Consider the following 24,301-nt stretch of genomic DNA (forward strand, 5'->3'; position numbering starts at 1 on the left):
GAGCCCAAAGTTGTGTGAGTGGAACGCTGATCACGCAAGGCTTTCTGCCATGCTGCCCTCCCTGAAGCCACCCAAAAGCCTCCTTGAAAAGGCTGGAAGACTTTCCTCAACAGTGGACTGTTTGCAGGGAATGGAGAAATTGAGAATAGCCTAAAGTCTGCTGTTGCTGTTTTGTTTTAAAAAAGGAAACAGGAAAACACTTGTGCAATTTTTATGGAGCCGACCCTTCTTCACTTGATTTAAGAATGTTCATCACAAGTAAATTTGAGGAATCCTGCTTTAACACTTGAGCTGACTGACACAGAAGCATCGAGATAACCAAACTTTTAGTCATTCTTTTTCTTGAAGCTTGGCTGCATTCTTTCACTTTATTCTACCTTTAGTTTTAATTCCATGGTGAATTGTGTCTCTTATGACTTAGATTTACAGGTGTTTGTTTCTTTGCTGCAATGCTATTTTCCAAGGTGTCCAAAGAACCTTCAGAGTTCCCTTTACCCATGATCTTTTCTTTTACACTTTCTTGTTCTTTACTTGCACCCAGTTGTGCAGTTATGTAAATTTAGACTCTGGGCTTTAGGGCCTTATGGAGAGGTGCCCCCTCTTTAGATGTTCCCCTGCTCATATCAGATTATAATAAGCCAATCCTAATGCATTTGAGGATCTTTCTGACCATCCTGCTGAGTGGGACACCAGACTTCTACCTTAACGGCACCACAGTTTGTCCTTTCCATTTTGTCCTGTTTTAAATGTAGTATAAAACAAAGGGACCCAGGTGGCGCTGTGGGTTAAACCACAGAGTCTAGGGCTTGCTGATCAGAAGGTCAGCGGTTCGAATCCCTGCAACGGGGTGAGCTCCCATTGCTCGGTCCCAGCTGCTGCCCACCTAGCAGTTCGAAAGCACATCAAAGTGCAAGTAGATAAATAGGGACCACTTCAGCGGGAAGGTAAACGGCGTTTCCGTGCGTTGCTCTGGTTCGCCAGAAGCAGCTTTGTCATGCTGGCCACATGACCCGGAAGCTGTCTGCGGACAAACGCTGCTCCCTCGGCCTATAGAGCGAGATGAGCGCCGCAATCCCAGAGTCGGACACGACTGGACCTGATGTTCAGGGGCCCCTTTACCTTTACCTTTTTATAAAACAAAATAGCAGAAAAATGTCCAGGTTGAAATTTACCTAAGTCATACTCAAAGTAACCCCACTAAAATTACTAACCCTCCCCTCAGAAGTAAGTAATGGGCCTAACTCCATCGAGTAGCTCTTTACAGAATGTGTTCAGCTGTTAAAAGGAATTGATATCTGTTGATATACTCCCAAGTCCAGTAAATTGAATAGTTTCCATACCCATCAAAAGTGCTGATTTATCATCCAGTCAGTGTCATGGCACTGATGTAAATCTGATTCCTTGTAACAGTTCCCTGTTGGGCTGCAATAAGTTTGCTGGCCGGTCTTCTCTGTTAGATCATCCTTATTATCAGGCAACAGTTCCTGTTTCCCTCCTTACAAGGCCTTATTCTGGAAAATTGCTTAGAGATGCCAGCACAAGTCTGAATGCAATCAACTTCTTTTAATATTAGCGAAGTTTTCAGTTATTACCTCACAGGATATGAGTCATAAAGAAGGACAGTTCACAGGACCCATTTAACGCCTAATGGCATTAAGATTTGCACTTCTGATAAAATGATAGATCAGACCCTGCACTTTCATTTTCTTCCCTTTTATGCTACATCTGAGGGGGATATTGCATTCTTTGCCAAGCAGAACTTTTACAGCTTTGGGGAACGCCATCACAATCTTCATCAAACAAAAGTTACCAAAATCTTGAAACCATGAGCTTCAAATATCCCATCCGATTTTCCCTTCTTCCTACGTAGGCGTTTTTTGGGAGGGTGGGGTATAATTTCAAAAGTCAGCTCAAAAAATGGGTCAGCACCATTTTTTTTTTGCTCACACAAATATGTATGGATATGTGTATTAACAACAACAACAACAACAACAACAACAACAACAACAATAATAAATTTATTACGGTCAAAGACCAGCTCACATAACACAATAGTGACAGCATTCATAAAGATAAAATATACAATTAGAATAGATTACAGCAATAGCTCATGAGTTAAAATTGAAATATATACATACATCCGTATGACTGAGATTTGGGCTACCATAAAAATTGATCCAAAGGCGCCCCAAGAGGGGACTTCAGCTTTTCCCTAGTAAGCTATTTTATTCTAGAGGGTGATCTGTGCCTACAAATCTGGGCACAGAATCTGGCTACCAGCCAGGTCGTCTTGTGATCTTTGCCTAAGAGGAGAGAATTAAGTTTAGACTTGTCTGAAAGATCGGCAAACCTCTTTAGCAAAGGGTCTATGAGTCTCAGCATAAAAAGGACATCTAAAAAATAAATGTTCGGGGCTTCGTATTTCCCCTAATGGGCAGGCGCAAAGTCTCTGTGCATACGGGACTCTTCCATAGGTGCCTTCCAGAACCGGTGAGGGCAAGGCTGAGCTTCTAGCAAGAGTGAAAGCCCTTCTTGCATTTCTGGACGCGAGGAGATAGAGATACGTTGCTGGAGTGGCTACGTATCTGCTATTTTCTATGAGTTTATAATCTGGAACCCTTGTACATTCTTGTTGTTTCTCTATGTCCATGATTCTTTGCCTAACCATGGATCTAGCTTGGCCCAGGCCCATAGTTATGAGAGTTTGGGGAGCAAGGCCCAGTTTCTGGAGAGTGTTTAGAACTGCTCTCTGCCAGCCAGACTGAAACTGGTCGCTCAGAATCAATGGGGCTATTCCTCGGGGGAGCAGTTTCAAAGTTAGCCGCTTATATATTGATACAAAATAAAAAAAATTCCTTCCAGTAGCACCTTAGAGACCAACTAAGTTTGTCATTGGTATGAGTTTTCGTGTGCATGCTTAGTTGGGAATGAACGAGGAGGGTGGTGACCCAGAAAGGATCCGTAAAGGAGCTGTGCCTGCGTTTTGGCTTTGTATAATTTTAGTGCCGTGGGGAACATTTGCTGATCTTTCTCCTGCACTCCCATTTGAGTTAGTATGAATTTTGTTGGATCCTGATGCCTGGACCGCCATTCCTAAATATTTATAATTTGAGACTTGTTCTAAATTTTGGCCTTGAAGTTTCCAGTTTCTGAGCTTTGGTTTCCCCCCAAAAGCAAGAGTTTTGGTCTTCTGGTAATTTATTTTGAGGCATTCCATCTCACAATAGGCAGCAAATTTTCTTAGTGTTCTTCTAAGCCCTATAGGGGTTCTGGATAGTATTGCCGCGTTGTCTGCATAAAGCAGAGCCGAGATGTGCCGGCTTGCTAACTTCGAAGGGTGGAAGTCTAGGTTATGGAGAGTGGTTACCAGGTTGTTTAAATAATAATTGAATAATAAAGGGGCCCAAAGGCATCCTTGCCTAACACCCTTAAATGTTTTGATGGGATCTGTTAAATGCTGTAGCCGGCTGCACCTGACTCTGAGGGCCGTGTTTGAATGTACTACCTGAATTAAATATAGTAGCCTTCTATTGATGGTAGTGGCCCAAACTTGTCCCAGCCTCACTATAGGTGAGCAACCAGAATAACGCTTCTAAAGATACTTTCAGTGAAGGGCAGGTGGATCTGTCTTTTGTATATTTGCAGAAAAACGCTCATGGTGAACTATGTATCCACCTGCATATGAAAAACAGTAACTAGTGAATCTGGTTAAATTTGTAGAAAGCTTTACATTAGGATAGTGTCTGATCACACTCAGGGACATTTTCACTAGGCTGATGCTTAATGCAAATGCAGCCTTTATAGACTCCAAATATCTTAGTCACAGGAAAAACTCAGATTCTAAATACTGCATGTTCATTGATTGTTTCTAAAGTTGTTTTGATTTGTTTTGCTTTTAAGGGATGATATATGTCAACAGGGATTTATGTTAGAGAAGGTCTAGGGTGGCTTGGCATTCCAGTTCTAACTGTTTCCTGATTACAGTGGTGCCTCGACTTATGAATTTAATTCGTTCCGAAGGCATCTTCATAAGTCGAAAAATTCGTAAGTCGATTTCCCATAGGAATGCATTGAAAACGGAAAAATTCGTAAGTCGAAGCAACCCTATCTAAAAATTTGTAAGTTGAAAAATCCCTATCTAAAAGTCGAGGCACCACTGTATAGGTTGTGGTGACAGTATGGGAAATTGGATATATTCTTTCCCAGGTAGATCCATTTCTTTCTAGAGGGGTAGTACCCTTTAGCAAAACACCATATTTCTCTCCTGCTGTTCTTCATAGAGAGAGAAAATACAAAGCTGTAGTCCATGGGTAGGCAAACTAAGGCTAAGGATCCAGCCCAATCACCTTCTAAATCCAGCCTGCAGACGGTCCGGGAATCAGTGTGTTTTTACATGAGTAGAATGTGTCCTTTTATTTAAAATGCATCTCTGGGTTATTTGTGGGGCCTGCCTGGTGTTTTTACATGAGTAGAATGTGTTCTTTTATTTAAAATGCACCTCTGGGTTATTTGTGGGGCATAGAAATTCATTCATCCCCCTCAAATATAGTCAAACCCCCCCACACACGGTCTGAGGACAGTGGACCTCCCCCCTGCTGAAAAAGTTTGCTGACCCCTGTGTAGTCCATAGTTTTAGTGCTTTGAGGAGTGCTTGTGTCAACAGTGTTGCAGAATATTCAAAGCGAGAAGTCTTTAAAAATGGGCTGACCTTGCAATTTCCATTTATTTGAGTGCCATTGTACATTCCCATCCAAGTTGGGTTGAATGAATGTACCATCCATTTGGATCTAAAGTCAAACCATGCAACAATTGTCTCCACTATTTGATCCTGCTTCTTCCTTTTTTTTAACATACAGACATAAGAAACTTTAATCGCCTGAATCTAAATGTGTGTAAAATAATAATAATAATTAAATCACAGTGAACTTCACATCTGCAATAATAGGATCTGAACTGGCGGTGCCTGGTGCAAAAAGAGAACTCTGCTTTGGAGCGTATGTGGGCTGGAATGCAACATTTTCATTCTCAGTGATTTGGCCTTCTGTGAAACCACAGAATCCTTGTGTGATACAAAACCTTCTGCAGCCTTTGTTCTCTCTGAGCCTGGCTGTATTCCTAGTTCTTTCTGTCTCCACTTTGGGATATGTGCAGAGCTTCAGTACTGTAAATCTACAGTTCACTGCTTGAGGAAAGGCGGGTGCTTCCAGCAGAATGCCTTCAATTCACCTGTGCAAAAAGTGCTGACTGCTCTCTCTGTAGGTCCTTGTCTGTTAGGGTGAGGGTTTTGCCTTGTGGGATTTTCTGTGGTGACAGCCGTCATGTAAGAAACAAAAGGAAAACAAGACACCTATTAAATCGAAAAATTCTGTCCTTCCTGCCCTCTTCAACCTGCCAGCATTCCAGGAGCTCCATTAGTGACTGGCTGTGCTCTTCAAAGACTAGATACTGCCTTTCCCTTTGCTTTAGCATCAGCCCACCACTTGGCAACTCCCCTGCACCTTCCTTTTCATGCTGGAGGTGATGCAACCTTCAAGCATCTGCTTCCCTTGTTTTCTGCTTGATTGCTTCTCCGTTTAGACACCACCGTGCTCTGCCCTACATACTAATTACCGACTTTTGCTCCCGAGGAGCTTGATTCATTGTGGCACATTTTCCCACGTAGCATTGGGCATAGCCCCGTCAAAAGCATCTTAATGGACTTGAGAGATGTTCTTCTGTTAACCCTGAAGTTGCCGTAGGCCAGGAAGCAGCCCCTGCTCTCAGATTTTGAGAGACAGGGTCCATTCAGCATAGATAAATATCAGTTACCAAGACTCTGCCTCTTTAATTCCTTTAGTGTTTCTGTGCTGATTTCTTTCCACTCCCAACCCAGCTACAAAAGCAAAGGTACTTAAATTGTGGCAACATATATGCCTAACAAGTACAGTGGTACCTCGACTTACAAACCACTTGACAACCGAATTGTCAACTTACGAATGGGGGTAATGGCTGCACGCTTACGAATGTCTCGACATCTGGGAAAAAAAACCGTGTCGGTTTTAGATAGGGATTTTTCGACTTACGATTTTTTAGATAGGGTTTTTCCGTTTTCAATGCATTCCTATGGGAAATCACGTTTCCAATGGCGGTTTTCAACTTACGAAGATGCCTTTGGAACGGATTAAATTCGTAAGTCGAGGCACCACTATATAAGACTATGATAATTTGCAGATTATGTTTTGTAAAAAAAGAAAAAAAAGAGCCCATGTGTTGTAGTGTTTACAGTGTTGTACTAGGACAGGCACCCCAAAACTTCAGCCCTCCAGCTGTTTTGGACTACAATTCCCATCTTCCCCGACCACTGGTCCTGTTAGCTAGGGATCATGGGAGTTGTAGGCCAAAACATCTGGAGGGCCGCAGTTTGGGGATGCCTGTACTAGGACTTGGGAGAACAGTGTTCAAATGTCTACTTGGGCATAAATCTCATTAGGGGACTTTGGACCAGTGAGTTTCTCAGCTTAGTTTTAGCTCACAGGGTTGTTACAGCGGTAAAATGAGGAAGGGCAGAAGCATGTACACTACTGGGATCTCTTGAAGGAAGGAAGGGATAGAAACGTAATAATAATGTGTACAGATTCCCCACCTCAGTATCCCTCCCACATTTACACACATACAAAAACTTAACTCCTCATGAACTCTCTCACACACAAGCACGCACACCCACACCCACCATTGAGGCACTATTCCTCCCATGTATACCCTTCACCTCTGTGTGTGCACACACAGACACACGCCTGTTAATTTAGGGCTGCCATAGGTCAAGTGACTCAACAAATCCCCCTCCCAGCTAAACAACTTTGCCATAATATACTAAACAATGTTTGTGTCCGGATTTTCACTTTTTGAAACATGGCAACCGTAGCTAATTTCTCCATTTACTTGCACGCAGATTCTCACCTGCAGACCACTCACCCCTCCCACCCCATTCACACCACCCTTACCCCTTAATGCTTGCTACACATCCTCCATAACACACACACACACACACACACACACACACACACACACACACACCATTCACTCTCTCCTATGCATAATATTCTTGTTGATTCTCACTAACGAATCAGAGCTCATATAGGAAAACCATGCAAGGATTTGGGGGTTGGGAGGAGGCCTAACCATCCACAGCTCCTCCCATGAAGTCTCCTAAAGGCTGGGTGAATAAGTCAAGCAGCTAATTCCATAGCTCCAGCAGGTTAGAACTTAGAAGCACGTAAACGTATTGTAAAATCTGCTCTTTCTGTTGCAGCAGATGCTTATGCTGCCACTGCTACAGTACTGCAGTACTAGATACCACAGAAGCCATATAGCCATCACCTAAAATGTTTTGATGCTGTCACATTTTGTTTTATTTATCTAAGAAATGTATACCTTGCTTTTCACTCTGTGCCTCAAATTGGCTTATAGGAAAGAGGGAGGAGTTTAGAATCACACAGAAACAAATGTTCCATCAATGCAAATTTGTTCTGCTTCCATGTTGCTTTATGGGTTTTCCTGACCACCCACAAAAGCTGGTGGGGGCTTGGGGGGGGGGGGAGATAGAGAGAAAGAATAGGAAGTAAGCCCTTTTGCATTAGTAAGAGGTTTTGTGCTGGCTTCCACTAGGAAAACTACTCAGTTGGGTCTAGCCCACAATATACAGAATTTAAAACATATGCTAAAACTTCATAAAGTAAGAAAACATATGAACATATTAAAACCATTTTAATATAGCGTCTGAAACTTAAGAGGGATGGTGCCTGTCTGATTTCTAGCTGGAGGGAGTTCCATAGAGTTGGACCTACTATGCTAAAGGTACAGCTCGTTTTATCCACACCCTTGTTGTTGTTGTTGTTTAGTCGTTTAGTCGTGTCCAACTCTTCGTGACCCCATGGACCATAGCACGCCAGGCACTCCTGTCTTCCACTGCCTCCTGCAGTTTGGTCAAAATTATGTTCGTAGCTTCAAGAACACTGTCCAACCATCTTGTCCTCTGTCGTCCCCTTCTCCTAGTGCCCTCAATCTTTCCCAACATCAGGGTCTTTTCCAGGGAGTCTTCTCATGAGGTGGCCAAAGTATTGGAGCCTAAGCTTCACGATCTGTCCTTCCAGTGAGCACTCAGGGCTGATCTCATTCAGAATGGATAGGTTTGATCTTCTTGCAGTCCATGGGACTCTCAAGAGTCTCCTCCAGCACCACAATTCAAAAGCATCAATTCTTCGGCGATCAGCCTTCTTTATGGTCCAGCTCTCACTTCCATACATCACTACTGGGAAAACCATAGCTTTAACTATACGGACCTTTGTCGGCGAGGTGATGTCTCTGCTTTTTAAGATGCTGACTAGGTTTGTCATTGCTTTTCTCCCAAGAAGCAGGCGTCTTTTAATTTCGTGACACACCCTTGGGCCTGCCCAAATGCCCTGTCTGCTGATGGGAAGATTATGAGTGTGCTCTGGACTCTGGTGCTCACCTCTGTTCCTCTCTGCAGGAAAATGGGTTTATGTTTATTTGAAGTAGGGTTTCCCTGAACTTATGAGACAGAACACACTAGATGTGCTGCCATTCCTTTCACCCTGCCATGTGGGTTAAGTGGGTGAGTCTGATCTCCCTCAGGGTGAAATTGATAGCTTTTATGTTGTGAACCATATGCCCCCTGAGAACTAGGGGAATAGGGCGGTATACAAAATTAATAAATAAAGTAAAAACAAATAGCTGAACAGACCCTTTAATTCTCTTTCCCTTTTCTTATTTCCTGTTCGCAGAGTGCTTTCTAAGTTCCGCATGTTGTGACGTGATTCAACATGAACATGTTTCTTCCTCCAATTTACTGGGTTGTTTTATGCATTTAGACAAGCAGGGTTAATGTTTCTTGCTGATGTTAAATCACATCAAATTTACCCAGAAACAGTGTGCGAGCCGCTGGATGTTGTGGAAGAGGTGGGGTGGAGGGCAGAGGGATTAACAAAGTTGCACCGGGATATTTTTGTGAAGCTCAGCGAATCGTTAAAACATGGGGGGGGAGGGGAAAAGGTTTTAGGAAGATGGGCAATGCAAAGGCCAGGATAAAAGAGCCATGGAACATTTTATTCACGCACCTGTTGGTAGTATTAAGAGAGGTCATGGTGATGTTTTTGGCCTTGATCCAGCCATATGTGTGTATCAAAGTTTGCTGCGATGCACACATTTTCTGAGATTCAAAGGCACCTTCTATGGCTTGGGCTGGAATAATCTATTTAGGGTATGTGTGTGGCACTGTGGTCTAAACCACTGAGCCTAGGGCTTGCTGATCAGTCAGTGGTTCAAATCTCCGCGACGGGGTGAGCTCCCGTTGCTCGGTCCCAGCTCCTGCCAACCTAGAAGTTCGAAAGCACGTCAAGTGCAAGTAGATAAATAGGTACCGCTCTGGTGGGAAGGTAAACGGCGTTTCCGTGCACTGCTCTGGTTCACCAGAAGCGGCTTAGTCATGCTGGCCACATGACCTGGAAAAACTGTCTGCGGGCAAACTTTGGCTTCCTCAGCCAGTAAAGCGAGATGAGCGCCGCAACCCCAGAGTCGTTCGCGACTGGACTTAACTGTCAGGGGTCCTTTACTTTTACCTTTTTTAAAATCTATTTAGAGGAATTTGGGGGAAGACCACAAGATCCCATTCTCTCCACCTTCTACCCCCAACAAAAAGACGAATGTTTTGTCCGTGTTTTGGCTGTTACTACTGCGCAGCATGTGGATGAGTCTTTTTAGCTCAGGCAAATCGGCATACATGACAGCCATTTGTTGACACAGTTTGCTATCTAGCCATATATATATGCACATGGAAATCCTGCTTCCCTATGTGCATGGCCTCAGCTCTATGGGACTGTGTGTGTACTTTTAGTACTTTACCCCAACCCACCAAAAAACAACAACAACCTGCATATGAAATGGAACAGTTGCAGACTCCACTAACTGCCAGGCGTGTTTGCTTCAACAGATCACATCAGGGCAGATGCACCCCTAGAGAGGGTTTCCTTCCTTCCTTTGACCTGGAAATGCATTTTTATTTAAAAAATATGTGTTTTTTGTCTTGCAGGCCCTCCATCTGCCCCCCAGAACCTGATTTCCAATGTCAACGAGACATCCGTCAACTTGGAATGGAGTCCTCCTCAGAACAAAGGTGGACGTGAGGATGTTTCCTATAATGTGGTATGCAAGAGATGTGGAGCTACGGATCTGAACCGCTGCCGGTCCTGTGGGAGTGGTGTACACTTCAGCCCTCAGCAGAATAGCTTGAAAACCACCAAGGTTTCTATTACTGACCTTTTGGCACACACAAACTACACCTTTGAGATCTGGGCGGTGAACGGAGTATCCAAGCAGAATCCTAGTTCGGACCAAGCTGTGTCTGTCACTGTGACTACGAACCAAGCAGGTAAAATCCAACAGACACTTTCCCTCCCTTGCTCTCCATTCTCCATCTCAATTGAAAATGGTACTGTATGAGTTTATCAGTTGATGCTGAATAGAGGGCACCAGCGAAATATGAAATGCTTATGCAGTTATTGCTTTTGCATGGTACTTTTCGCAGTTGCTTTATTAGGATGAAGTTATGCTTTAAGGAGATGTTGCTGAAATTCACAGTTGTTGTGCCCTTTTTGGCCTATACTTGACTGAATGTGCTAATCTGAAAAAACATCAGGACTCATTGCACATAGGAAATGCTACCTTTTAATACGTGCGTCATATTCTTCCTTGGGCAGGAGTCTTAACGCTTGAGTCAGAGGGCTGTTCAGCCGTGAGCCTGTTTTTTCTCAGCGCCAGATGGAAGAGAAGTAAAATAGCAACCAGGGAATGAAGAATACAGATAGATCAACCTTGGCACTCCCCCAAGATCTAGAATTTTAATTTTGTTTGACGTTTAACCTGAGCTTCTGAAACAGTGTATGAAACATCTAACTGAAATGTTTCAGTCATGGTACCAAGCAGGATTGTTGTTTTAATTCAGAGAAGCCAAAGCACCGAAGGGTGGGGGCTAAAATTCCAAACATCTGGAAAGAGACACACTGCATATTGGAGCTTATATCCTAATGCTAGAAGCCTCTGACCCAAGCTGGGTGAGCTAGAGTGCTTGGTCTTAGAGGAGAGCTTTGATATAATGGGCACAATGGAAATTTGGTAGAATGGAGAGAACTAGTGGGACATGGTTTTCTCTTAATGCAAACTCTTTAGAAAGTCAGGCAAGGACGTATTGGAAGTAGTGTCACTGTTAATCAAAGGCACCATTGATTCCAACAAGCAAGAAATCCCCAAAAAGAGAGACTGCTTCCCAGCATCACTGTGGATGGTGTTATCAGGCCCCAAGGATTAGTTAGTATTGAACAAAATGCTTAGTTGATCTTAAGGTGGAGAATTAAATCAATGAAGCAGCCCAAAGAGAAAGTGCTGTAGTAATGATCAAATTCAATTATTTTCACTTAGTCTAGCTAGTCATGCCAAAGAAAATTTTGAGCTTCTGGCCTCTAGAACATGGGTAGGCAAACTAAGGCCCAGGGGCCAGATCGCCTTCTAAATCCGGCCCACGGACAGTCCGGGAATCAGCGTGTTTTTACATGAGTAGAATGTGCCCTTTTATTTAAAGTGCTGTTGAATCTTATTTCTAGTTGTCCCATTTAAATGAATGCATCTAAGTTCCGAGTAAAACTCAGTTGAATAGCACCCGGTGTATTTCCAGGTTGTCAATTGCCTTGGAAATCCAACACAGTCACGTTTGACTTCAAAAGAGGAAAAATGAGAGGATTGGTAAAAAGGAGCGTGAAAGAAAAAGTGAAGTGGGCCAAATCCCTCTGGAATGCCTGGAGGTTGTTCGAAACCACAATAACAGAAACTCAGCTAGAATTTATACTGCAGATTCCTGTCCAAGCCAGTATGCCTCTAAACATAAGTTGCTGGGAATGAGATGTAGGGGAAGTGTGATTGCATTCATGTCCCATAGGCATCTGGTTGACCACTGTGAGAGCAGATGGACTAGATGGGATTTTTGACTGATCCAAAATGGCTCTTCTTATGTGCCCTAAATAATAATACACTTTGAATAATTAATTTTGAAATCATTTTGCAAATCATGCTAGCTTGCTGCCATATATTGTATTAATTTGCACTTTGCTTTTGTAATGGGGAGATGAACTCTATTTGTGTGTTGTTGTATGATTTATTTCCTCTTCAGAGTTTGATGCGATTCTGAGAATTTTGCAGGGAAATAGTTCTCAAGAATAAAATTGGCTGTAGAAACCAAGTCCTAAGTGGAGTGGTAAATAGCAGACCTGATCTTTTATAGGTCAATGTCTATAAAATTGGGCATGTTTAAAAGCCTTAAATTTGTTTTAATGAAATACATTCTACCCCTTCCCTATCAGGCTTGGCCATTTAATTTAAGGGTGTATGTGTCTCTGCAGTGGGATCTGAGTAAAACTTTCTCCGTTGACCATATTTCCTCTCTAAGAAATATATTGTTGTATCCAACAGTAGCTGCTCTAGTAGAAAGTCTTCTACTAACTCAAGTGTTGCATGATTTTCGCTGATCTCTCTTACTCACTGAAGCTCTCTCTGTGCCCCTTCGAAAGCTACTCTTGCAGGTTGCAGAACCTGCAGAAATACCATGGGGTATAATGTGGAGGGCTGCATGGAAGATTGTATTGTCATGTCTTGCACAAGAATAAGCGCTTTTCTGCTAGTGCAGAGCCACCATTAGTTACAAAACTATAGTTGATTGATATTCCGTGTTCCTCCTGTTCCTAATTTGGAAAAGCAATACTATATTAGAAATTAATAAGAAATCACAGCCTTATGGGCTCATCTTCATAAAGCCACATCTTCACAGTCTTCGATTCATCTCACCTTGGCCAACAATTTTTGTTTAGGCTTGTGCAGATTGTCCATCCTGTGTTAGCCTTCCTCTAATCACTGTTGGCCGGTGAGGGTTCAATGAGGATGCATATGGCTTAGAGAGACGGGTAGTGATAGAACATAACATTTTGCATGCAGAGATTCTCTGGTTCAGTCGCTGGTGTCTCCAGATAACAGGATCACGTAGAAGGTGGTGTGAAAGACTGCTAGCTGGGACCCTGCAGAACCACTGCTGGGCTAAAGCAGAGTGGAGTAGAGGGACAAATAGTCTCACCTGATATTATTCAGTCACTTTATATAAAAGAAAACGTTTTTAAGGTAGCTATGGAGCCTATACTATTGCTGATGGTGACCAAAATCTATCATAGTTGCTTCCATAAATATCCTGCACCAATTTGTCCACTTTGGTGCTATTCCTGGGGGATGCCATTTTGACAGCCTCTTCAAAGGTGGGGCAGCCAATCAGAAGGCAGCAGAGAGCAAAAAAGGGTCCTCCTCCAAGGCTGGTTCCTGTCATTTGTTTGGACTTGTACTGTATTTGGAATATACAGCCAAGATGCTGACTCCAGAACCAATGTTCACTAAAAGAAGAGGCATGTGCTTAAGGCATCTCCCTGTTTTCCTATATTGCACATCTCTCACTGAATGTGAGAGAAAGACATATAAGGAGGCAGAAAATAATGTTGTCAAAAGTATATTCATAGAACGTGTAAAGCTGAAAAGAACCCCATTTGGACACCTGCATTAAATCAACAACCTTCATTTATTTGCTTGAGTACTTGGCAGCACATTTATTGAAAATAGATACAGTACAATAGTAGGAGAGACCATATAATTGTGAGTCATGAGTGTGCTTTTCATTATTTTCTATGCAACTTTTATCAACTCAGTTGGAGCAATATAAGTGGGTTGCTGAGTTGCACTTTAGTTTATTCTTTTATGTGTTTTTTTCCCCATTTGCAATGGGTTTTTGTAAGTCTCAGACAATGCAAGGGAATGTTTAAATGAAAATATGCAAACAAAACTTTGGTTTCCAATGTGAATATATGAAGACAATATTATTCTATAGTAAGATTTGTGTCTGAGCTTATAGAAAGTATCTCAATATGACTTTATCCAGATATAGTTACAGGTAGGTAGCCGTGTTGGTCTGAGTCGAAGCAAAATAAGAAAATTCCTTCAGTAGCACCTTAAAGACCAACTAAGTTTATATTTTGGTATGAGCTTTCGTGTGCATGCACACGAAAGCTCATACCAAAATATAAACTTAGTTGGTCTTTAAGGTGCTACTGAAGGAATTTTCTTATTTTTTTATCCAGATATGATATGCCTTTTAAAAATATGTTACATTATATGTTAAAAATGTGAAGGTGGCTTGCAGTTGTCTCAACTTTATGTTGTCTTATGATATGATTGAGAAACAATACTATGATAATCTGTAGTTTTTCACAGATATGATTAAGGAACAGTACTATGGTAATCAGTATATATTAACCTTGCAGACCTGTGCATGTCTGTTCAGATATAAGCCCCAAAGAGTTCAGTGGGACTCACTACCACATTAATGTCTGTAGGACTACAACATAAGACAGTAGTTCTACATAAAGATGAACAGGTACATCAGTTGAAATTGAATTCATCAATGCTTCCACTGTGAAAATAGGGGCTTATTGTTGGTAACTGTGTTACAAGTAGATATATTAACTACTAAAATCAGTAGTCTCTGTCAGCTGAAATAGATCACATACCTTTCTAACCAGTTTCAATAAATCATAGGTGCATGATCCTACTAAGAATAAGCGTCTTTCACTCATTTGAGTTGGAGAGCAAAGCACATATTTGATCTATATATCACTGGCCTTGTTGAAGTGGATGGGATTTATAAAGTCTTCATTTTGGATAGATTGAGTCCACTATTGTTAAAAGAAATCCTCTAGCAAGAAACTAAGTTAGATTAAAAATAGAAAGTAGGAAGTATTATGTTAAAAGGCTAAATTCCGTGAGAAAATTTACCAGGCTGATGATACCACATTGTTTGGCGTGGTTACAACAAAAAGGGGACGGAGAGAGGCTTCTAAAGGATCTCTCCAATGAGTGCCAAACTTGCAAATGCAATTAAATGTAAGCAAGTGTGAAGGTGTGGGGGGGGGGGAACATAATAATCTAATTTCACATACTGTATGCAATCATGGGATCTGAACATTCTGGTTACATAACCTCTAAAAGGTTGTTGTAGAGCTGGAGAAGGGCAATCACAATAAACTAGGGACTGGCACATTATATGTAGCCTTATGTTATACATCTTGAGTGGTTCAATATTGAGCACACCATTCAGTTTAAACCTTCCTGTGTATATATTTTATGTAGGTACACAGTGAAGTAAGGACAATGTTTCCGTTCTGAAACAAAAAGCATTCACATGGGAATAAAGCTACATGGGAAGAAAAAAACAAAGCAGAGTGACGATTAAAAATAGAAATGTCTCTATCTTCCATCTTTCCATGTGGCTTCATTTTGTGTTACTCAGAGGACACACTGCTATGTTCTGATTTTGGAAAGCTTTTTCCTCCCAAAAAAGTTTTTTCTCTTTAGCAAACGAGACTGCATGGGAATTTGTTAGCCTGTTAGGTTACCTTCAGGTTAATGTTCTGTTAAGTCAGCCATCACAGTGAAATGGGTAGAGGAAATGCCAATTAAAATGGGGGTGTCCTGTTAATAAATATTCAGGCTTTTCTCTCATTGCACTTGACTGTGGATATTTTAAAATTGCTGCTGTAGTCAGCGAGGGATCTTTTGTATGAAGATATCCAACTCTGACTCATGGTTACACACGCTCCCTTCTTTTTCAGCGTATCTAGCTGTCTGTTCGCCTGTCACAAAGCTCCTTCGTTTCCGAAAGAGACTGAGACCTGCAACATACTCTCCCAATATTACACATACACTTACAGACACAATCTCTCCAGATTGTTAAGCATTGTCATCCTGTACTGCTTGCCTCCAATATTCTGGACCTGTCAGATATGTTCTAGAATGCCAGACCAGTAGATCAGAATAAACACATTCTTCTGCTAGCTAAATACTGTTTTGAGTTTCGTTTCAGTTAGCACCAAGCTAAACCTCCACACGCAGCAGGCAGGGTAGATTTTCAAGGATGTCATGGAGAAAGAGAAGTGGATTCACACTTTGATTTTCCTAATTGAGGCACAATGGTTGAGGCGAAAGTGGGGCAGTGGGCGGAGGGTCAATGTTTTGTTGTTTTAAAGTTTGTTTGTTTTTTAAGCAGCAACAACAAACACACACACATTTTTAAAATAGCCAAAGGTCTTTGGGTGCTTACTTCCAGGTAACTCACAAACACTGGAAGATTTCCTAGAAAAATAAACAAATCCTTGCTTGGTATTTTGGTGTAGTGCTTTGAAAGCCCCTGCTTGCTTTCAGATGCTGATTAGAATTCCGTGTGCATTGTGCCGCACAGCACAGAAAATGCACATAAAGCGCTTCTCTATGTACTGCCAGCCCGATTTAGACTGTGCAATAGCCTATGTGTATCAAATGAGGATCCATTGCTATACCATGCCCTGCGTCACTTTGTGCTGCTCACGCTGACAATGATGGAAGTTGCACGGGCAGATCAAAAGCATCAGATGGCCCTTAGTTTGATTCCAAGTGTTATAGCTGAGGCTGCCAAGGCTAGTAAAGTGAAGGGCCTGCCAGCCTTTCTGTTCGAGTGCCATCTTGCTCTCTGTATTTCTGATTAGCCCATAACACATGCACACTTGAAATGAAATGCAGTTGGACAATTATTTTAAGTAGCTGCAAAAACACATTTACATTTTCATGCAAAAATAAATTTAATTGACTCTTGCATTCATCATCTTCTCCAGTTTGTCAAGAGAGGCAGCTGAGCACATGCCAACTGCAGCAGAAGTTTCCTCCCCTGGACCTCTGTCCAAATACCTAGTTATCCAAATGCATGGTGTGTTTTCCTTTATCCTAAGCATCCCACCTGACATTGTCACCTTCTGTTATCTTTACATTTTGGAGGTTTCATTCACTGGCTTTGAAAATGAGGCTGAACTGCATTAAAAAAAAAAAAAACCACACACACATACACGAATAATTTGTCCCTTTCCCTTCTTTTCACAAGAGAGAAGAAAGTATTTTTATTTACCTCCTTTATAGTTTGGAGAGCTGTTCCTCCCCTCCCTAATGTATGCTTGTTTAACTTTGGGTTGATGAGTGAGTGTTTGGTTTACTGTGTGTGAGGAAATCAGTGAAAGGAAACTAAGTCAGACTAATGAGTATTATGTTTAGTTCTCAAAGTAGTAAGGGCCAAGGTCATTCTTATTTCTGGTGGGATTGAGATCTAAAGGCTAGATCCAGGTCCTGAGGGATTTCTGTATCCTGTACTCACAAGCTTCCACCTACTGGCTAACAGTTAATGCTGCTTTGATTAGAGTGCAGATGTTGTACAGTGCCCTGGTCCAGGAGGAGCAAATTCCCAGTCGTCTGGCAATGAAGATTTTAGAGCATTGACAGAAACTCTTGAATAAGCTGCTTTGTCCAAAATGAAGAGCCACAGAAAAGTGTGAGAAGCTGTATTTTTAAGGGTCTGTGCTGGTCGGGGGGGACCATATTATGTGTTGTTATGTGTTGTTTGCAGTGACAGAAATCTAAGATCAAGTGGAAGTAGACCCTACTCATGACTGTGTTACCCCACCCTGAAAATTTTGGCCTTGTGTATTTAAGAATGAACTCTTTTGGGACTCCATATATTATGCTAGAATCAGGGGACTTTGCTCTCATCTACTTGGCAGTGTTGTGCTAGCCAGCTCTTCCCCAATGCTGTGAGAAAACAGGGAGACAATTTGCTAGGCTTCACAGAGCCATGTGGTTCCTTGTGATGCCCCCAAAACAGCAGGGCGACCTTCAGCCTTGTTGCCATTGGCCATGCTGGCTGGGGCTGATGGGAGCCAATAACATCTGAAGTGTGCCAAGATAGCTGCCCCTGTTTCATACAATGAAGTGAATAATGGCAATAATTATGATACAAAAATAATGGCAGTATGTGTTTGTGTTTGATATACAGTATTGAGGTTCATTGCTTCTGGATCATTTACAAAGTTAGAAAGTATTCCTTTAATCTGCAATATGAACTGCTAAAACTTTGTTTTGAAGGATTGTCACAATGCAAGCCCATGATTCTATGACTGAAGCATAGATTTCAAAAATAGCTTATTTATGTACGTAATTCAGTTTCTATCCCACACCTTTCCAAAAGGCTTAAGGAAAGTAACAATACTCTTTTTAATCAGTCATTTAAGATGTTTCAAAATGATATCTAGCAATAAATAATGTTAGAAAAGAAAGAAAGTAGAGCTAAAATTAGAACAAAAAGTTTTGAAAACATATAATCTCTTTAGGTGGTGCAAAACTAGAAAGAAAACTTAAAGGAAAAGAATTTTTTAATAATTAAATCTCATTCCACTGGTTACTGTCTTAGGCCTCAGTAAGGAATGAAAATCCAGTTTTGTTTTCGGTCAGATAAAAATCAATATAAGGAACAAAAAGAGAAATAAGAGTTGAGAAGGAGAAGATGAGATATATGTTTTTGCATCTCAGCTGGGCAACTAGCAACATATTTTGGGGAATGAGGAACAAACAAATTTTCCTGAAGAACCCTCCTGCCCTTCAGCTATTTATTACAACATTTATACCTCATAATACTTGCACAAAAGCAGCCCTTGTGACTTTATATGATTTGTTGTTGTTGTTTAGTCGTTTAGTCGTGTACGACTCTTCGTGACCCCATGGACCAGAGCACGCCAGGCACTCCTGTCTTCCACTGCCTCCCGCAGTTTGGTCAGACTCATGTTGGTGGCTTCAAGAACACTGTCCAACCATCTCGTCCTCTGTCGTCCCCTTCTCCTTGTGCCCTCCATCTTTCCCAACATCAGGGTCTTTTCCAGGGAGTCTTCTCTTCTCATGAGGTGGCCAAAGTATTGGAGCCTCAGCTTCAGGATCTGTCCTTCCAGTGAGCACAATATGATTTAAAAGCATTTAAATAAAGCTTAGGATTTTAAAAAAAAATCTCTAACCCTTACTGTTGGACCTCAGACCAAACTAGAAAATTTTAAAGCCTTTCCAGGAAGTATTCAGGTTCATACATTAATAGAGCAAGAGGGGAAAGGTGTTTTTGCAATTGTGAGGGAGCCGCCAAGAATATCTGTCTGGTGTTCAAAATTTGCATGCAGAGAGGATTCAGACAGAAAGGTGCTTTTGTTTGAACTTTGAGGCTGCAGTTGAACAAAGGACAGAAGGTGGGCAGATATGTTTCGGTCCAGCATCGCGTCGTCCTTTCTGTGATTGGCGTCTTGACCCCTCAAATGTACAGAAAGCAGCCTGGTATTTGGCTGAAGGAGAACTTTGCACAGGAAGGTTGATTAGACGTGCTAATTAGACGCACCTTGGTCAACCAAGATAATAAGAGCTATCAGCAGGAGACAAGCCTGAGATGTATAGCGCAGATACTTGACACCGCAGGGCTGCTTTAGCCTTTCTGCGTGCCCAAAAAGAGGATGTTTCTACAATGGGAGTCAATTGAGAATGTGAAGTTCAAAGCTAGTAAGAGCAGCAGTTCATTGCTGGTTAAATATTTGGAAGATGTAATGTGGTCAGGAGTGTAAGGATATGTGCGTCTTGAAACTTGTTTTGCATAAATGTCAGCCTTTATTTATTTATTTATTTGGTTAAAAACAAATAAATAATGCATGTTTTAAACCGTTTAAAATTGTGGACAGAAGGGTTTTTTAAAATAAAAAATCAAAAAAATCATCCCGTCATTGTTCTTTTGATGGTTTAATGATTCATCGTATACTGTACAAAGAGTTTTGAAAAGGAAAACAAATTTTAAAAAAGTGGGGAAACCACAGGACTTAGAAGTCTAAATGTGGTAGGAGTACCAGAGAGTAGGGGGGGGGGGAATCATCATCGCATTGAATTGTTTCTGAGATGCTACTGAAATGAATGGTTAGCTAAAAGATGCCTTTCATTTGTCCGTCATGTGTGCTTGGGAAGAAAACTCCCAAGGATCTCAAAAGATAAACAGCTCTGATCAATTGAGAATTCCTGCCCAAGGTCCTTTAATTATGCCCCTAAAAAGAGTGTGCTGTGGTAGGAAATTTCTTTTCTATGCTGCCTTTTCCCCTTTGGCACCCATCCTTGTTCATGTGAATTAGACGTGCTAATATGACTGTACATACATGCAGCCAACTCAAAACAAAACAAAGAGGGAAATCTACCATTGGGAGGGGTTGAATTTATTATTTTAAAGCGATTACATTTTTTACACAGAGAAATAATACAAGCAACAACTGCCTGCTTCTTGGCAAAGCAGCTTGTACCACCCATTTCCATGAATTTGTATTCAACAAGAGGGTAAGACTCAGTCGGCGAGGCAAAGAAAAGGCTTCGACAACCCTTAGTAAATCACCAGCTTCAGGGTTCATTGAACAACTTAGGGGGAAGTAGTCTACTCTGTAGTGACAAGAGGTGATTACGATGTTTAAGTACACACTTGGTCACATTTTGAGTGAGATCTGACTGTTTTCTCAGGGAAATGAAATTCACTGTCACTCCATAGCAAAGTGGCTTCTATTATTTTACACGGGTGAGTAGCACAAATTCTTACTTTTTCCTCCATTCATAGTTGGGACGGGATAGATGCATTAATAGTTTCAACATCACATAGTCAGTGTAGCATTGCCTCCCAGCTATGAATGTAGGAAGAAGCAATAAGTTGTGCTTCTTACCCGTGCAAAATACCTTACTACCGAGTGGCCATGAATTTCATTTCCCACAGAAAATGGTCAGTTCTCTTTCAAAATGTGACCAAAGGTGTATAGAAAACAACTCTCTGCTTTATATTTCCACCTCAGGGCAGCATTTCCGCGAGCTCAGTAGGGCCTGATCCATAATAGCCCTGGGAAGTGTAAGTGAAGGTCAGGCTGCTTCGTAATTTCTGTTCCAGTCCAGATGAGTTTCCCAGCTGCAATTGCACCTCCTTCTTCACAGCTCCCACATGTTCAGGGGGCTTCCCCCCCCCTCCCTAGCCATCTCCCCCAAACTGAGTAAAATTAATTGTTATCTCCTAAGAGGAGCCAGAAAGACACCAGAGTCCAGTCTGCAGTTGAGCAACAATAAAAGGATTCAGAGAACTTTATCAAAGCTTCTATTAACCCCCTGCTGGTGTCCTCAAACAGGATTTTTCCTCCAAGAATGAGAGCACAAAAGCTGGGCTACACAACTGCCCCTGTGTGTCCATTCAGAGGTTTTAAATCCGCAGAGTTACTAATTAAAATGCCATGCAGTGTAGCACAAATAAACATAGCCTGCTTCTAAGTCCCTGCATTGCTCCACTGACTCATGATTCAAGAAGCGGAGTAGGAAGCTGACCTGATTATATCCATGGATGAGAACGCTAGCCCAGCCTCGCTCTCCCATATTGAATTGTTAAGCGTTAGCTGTGGAGGGAAGCAGAAAAGGACTGTCAGATACATTCATACACAAGGCGATGAAGGGGACCAACAAGCTCTTTGTTTAGAAACTGTCCCTCGCATGGAGGCCAGTCCTTGCAGTGCCCTTCTGGTAGAAGCCTTATTGAACCGAACACAGTTGTCGCTGGCCGAGTATCTGGAGAATCGGGAGCGTTGTCTGTTTTGCACAGGTTTGCATTGGCTCACGGAGAGCTGTAGCGCGCGCCTGCCGCAGTCTGCAAAGTGGCAACGTTTTGAGGGATGTCACAAAGCTAAGCTTTCTAGCAGACACGACTGTTTTAACTGAGATATGTCACAGGAGATTTAGATCCGTGTGAACTGGTGTGGAGAGAGTTTGGCTGGAGTATTTTTATTTATTTTTTGTTTTGATGTGTGTGTGTGTGTGTATGTCTTTCTCTCCCCCCCCTCTTTTTTTTTCAGTACGAGAAAGCTCTGGTGGGGTTTCCCCCTGCCCAAACAAATCATACAAATGTATGGTTGCTATCTGCATGCACTCGGAAGATTTCATGCAGTCTGTTTAGATTAATGTAATCTTCCTTCATTACTAAATTCAAGCCCTGGCATTCTCGGCCTTTGATTTAGTAGCCTTCTTGGTCATTGAAGCACTCGGTTGCAGAGCTCTTGTAAAGGGGAGAGGGGGGAAAATATCTTAATCACTATCAGACATTTATAGTGGTTTTTATGCCTCTCTCTTGAATACATTCCAAAGAGGGAAAATAGCAAACCAGGCCATATGTACATAGTTTATGCCTTTTGGCCATTATTAGTTCAGAACACTCCATATGGGAAAAAGTCCTGTGCAAAACACACACTGCTTTGTTTTTTGTCCTTAAAGCCTTTCACTTGGATATAATTATGTTCCATCATTGGCTATTGTTATAAGAATGATTTCAGAGGGGAGAGGAATGGACAGAGCAGAATTAAATGCACTTGACTATTTTATATTAAATTATATTGGTTTTATTCTTTATAGAGGGGGAAATAATGTCTGTTTTCACAGCATCCTGTTTTTTACATCCCTGACATACCCCTATGAGAAGAGATGGCAAGGACACAAATACATATCAGTCTTTGTGAAAATTTACTACGCAATGTGGAATGTTTTCAGAGACAGCGTAGGTTGCATCCAATGTTAGTCACACTAAGAGCAGATCATAAAGTCCATACGTTATAAAGAAATGATCCTTTAGTTAACGAAGCATGCTTTTTGTATTATCTATTCAGTTTATCACGTTATATACATAAGACAATTGCTTAACATGGCAATGAAAACCAGTCAACAAAAGACATAAGCATAATGTCTGAGGATGCATTTTAGATTTTTATTGGTCAACTTTGATGAAAAGAAATGCAAGTTTCTGGTCCTCATTGTTACTGAGATACTGGATTGCTTTCAGAGTATGAAAAACAATTCTCTCTTTAAATCTTTTATTGATTGATAGACATTTTTCTTCCTAAACACAATGCCTTTTTAGTCACTCAGATGCAGAAATCAGTTGGAACCTGATAGTCTGCATTAGTTGAACTAGAGATGGCCCTCCTGCTGATATAATTTGGGCTACCAGCATCTAACTTGATGAAGCTTGAATGGTGGCAGCAACTATTGAACATCGGCTGTTTTATGGAAATCTTTCTTTGCTGAGCCTTAATAAGTGTGGACTTACCTCAATTAACAGATTATTTACTTTAAAAAAACCACAACAATTATAAAGTGACAGTCCCAGTGAGAAAAGTATGTCATGCCCTAGATTGGTTAGAAATCTGGAGAAAGCTGATTTCTGTTGAAAACAATGGAACTTAAGTGTGCGTTTCCATTCATTTCAATGGGGCTTGGGTGTAACTAATTTCTCTGGGTTACACCCATTGTGTGGATTAATGCTGTTCCACTGCAAACGATAATTGCCTCTTTGCAATTGTCCACAGTCCCTTGCATTTATCCTCTGTGGTCCTCTGGCCTAAATGAGTTTCCCATCCGTAGCTCAGCGCTGAAAACGGATAGCTACATCTCAATTTCCTTGTGCGTCAAGATGCTGCATGCAAACCTGAATCCGTTTTTGTGTTCTGAATTGCCTCTCCTCTAATCTCTCAAGAAATCAGGGGTAAGGGAGTTGGGAAAAACCTTTGTGGGACAGCAGGGCTGACGAATTACCTTTAGAATTTCATAGTTGCTCTGCAGGGCATAGCTTCAGCAGCACACCGCCATCCTTCTCTCTCTCCTTGTGCTGCCACTGCTATGTTGAAAGTTTGAAAGGCTGCAATTATGCAAGCAGTGAGGAAGGGAGGACCAAAAGAAGTCCTCTGAAGGTTGGAATGGGCACAAAGAGATATGGCTTCAATGCCAAATGGAAGACATGTGATTTTCTCCTCAAAAAGAAAGTGTTTGTTAAGAGTGATGAGTAGCAAACGCCGTAAACTGCGAGACTCCGCAGGGTAGGCATTGTCTGGCATGTTTTGAGTCAAATACAGTCTGATCTTTACCCACTGCTGTAAATTGCTCACTTAGTCGACTTGCTTTCACATGTCACCAGCTTCCTTTAGGCATTAAGAGGATAAAATTTGCGGACGTGTCTGTTTCAATACGGAATGATACAGCCCTTGTAAATCAAGAGAGCTGTAAGAGGGGCATAAACATCTAGTTGGTGCATTTTATTGGAAGGGGAGAGAAAGCTCTTTTAAAGGCTTCAGCACTTGGAAAGCATTTTATTGACTGAGATGAGCTTTTAAAAAATAAAAATAAAAATCAAATCTATTCTATTTCGTCCTTCAGTCCCTTGCATCAAAGCAACATTCTTTCTGAGCATCTCCTTAGTTTCTAGAACCTGAAGATACTTCTTTCTCTCTGAGAGCCATTG

The 24,301-nt window shown here is 41.6% G+C and overlaps 1 protein-coding gene across 1 annotated transcript in view; it reads left to right on the top strand.

The window, feature by feature from the left end:
* Positions 1-24,301, top strand: part of EPHA4 (EPH receptor A4) — a 156,755-nt gene that overhangs the window by 76,240 nt on the left and 56,214 nt on the right. The window contains exon 5 of the mRNA XM_035132510.2: positions 10,085-10,423. Within this exon, the coding sequence (XP_034988401.2) occupies positions 10,085-10,423 (339 nt within the window). The remainder of the gene's footprint in view (positions 1-10,084; positions 10,424-24,301) is intronic.

Source organism: Zootoca vivipara, chromosome 5 (genome assembly GCF_963506605.1).
Source record: "Zootoca vivipara chromosome 5, rZooViv1.1, whole genome shotgun sequence".
Classification (NCBI taxonomy): domain Eukaryota; kingdom Metazoa; phylum Chordata; class Lepidosauria; order Squamata; family Lacertidae; genus Zootoca; species Zootoca vivipara.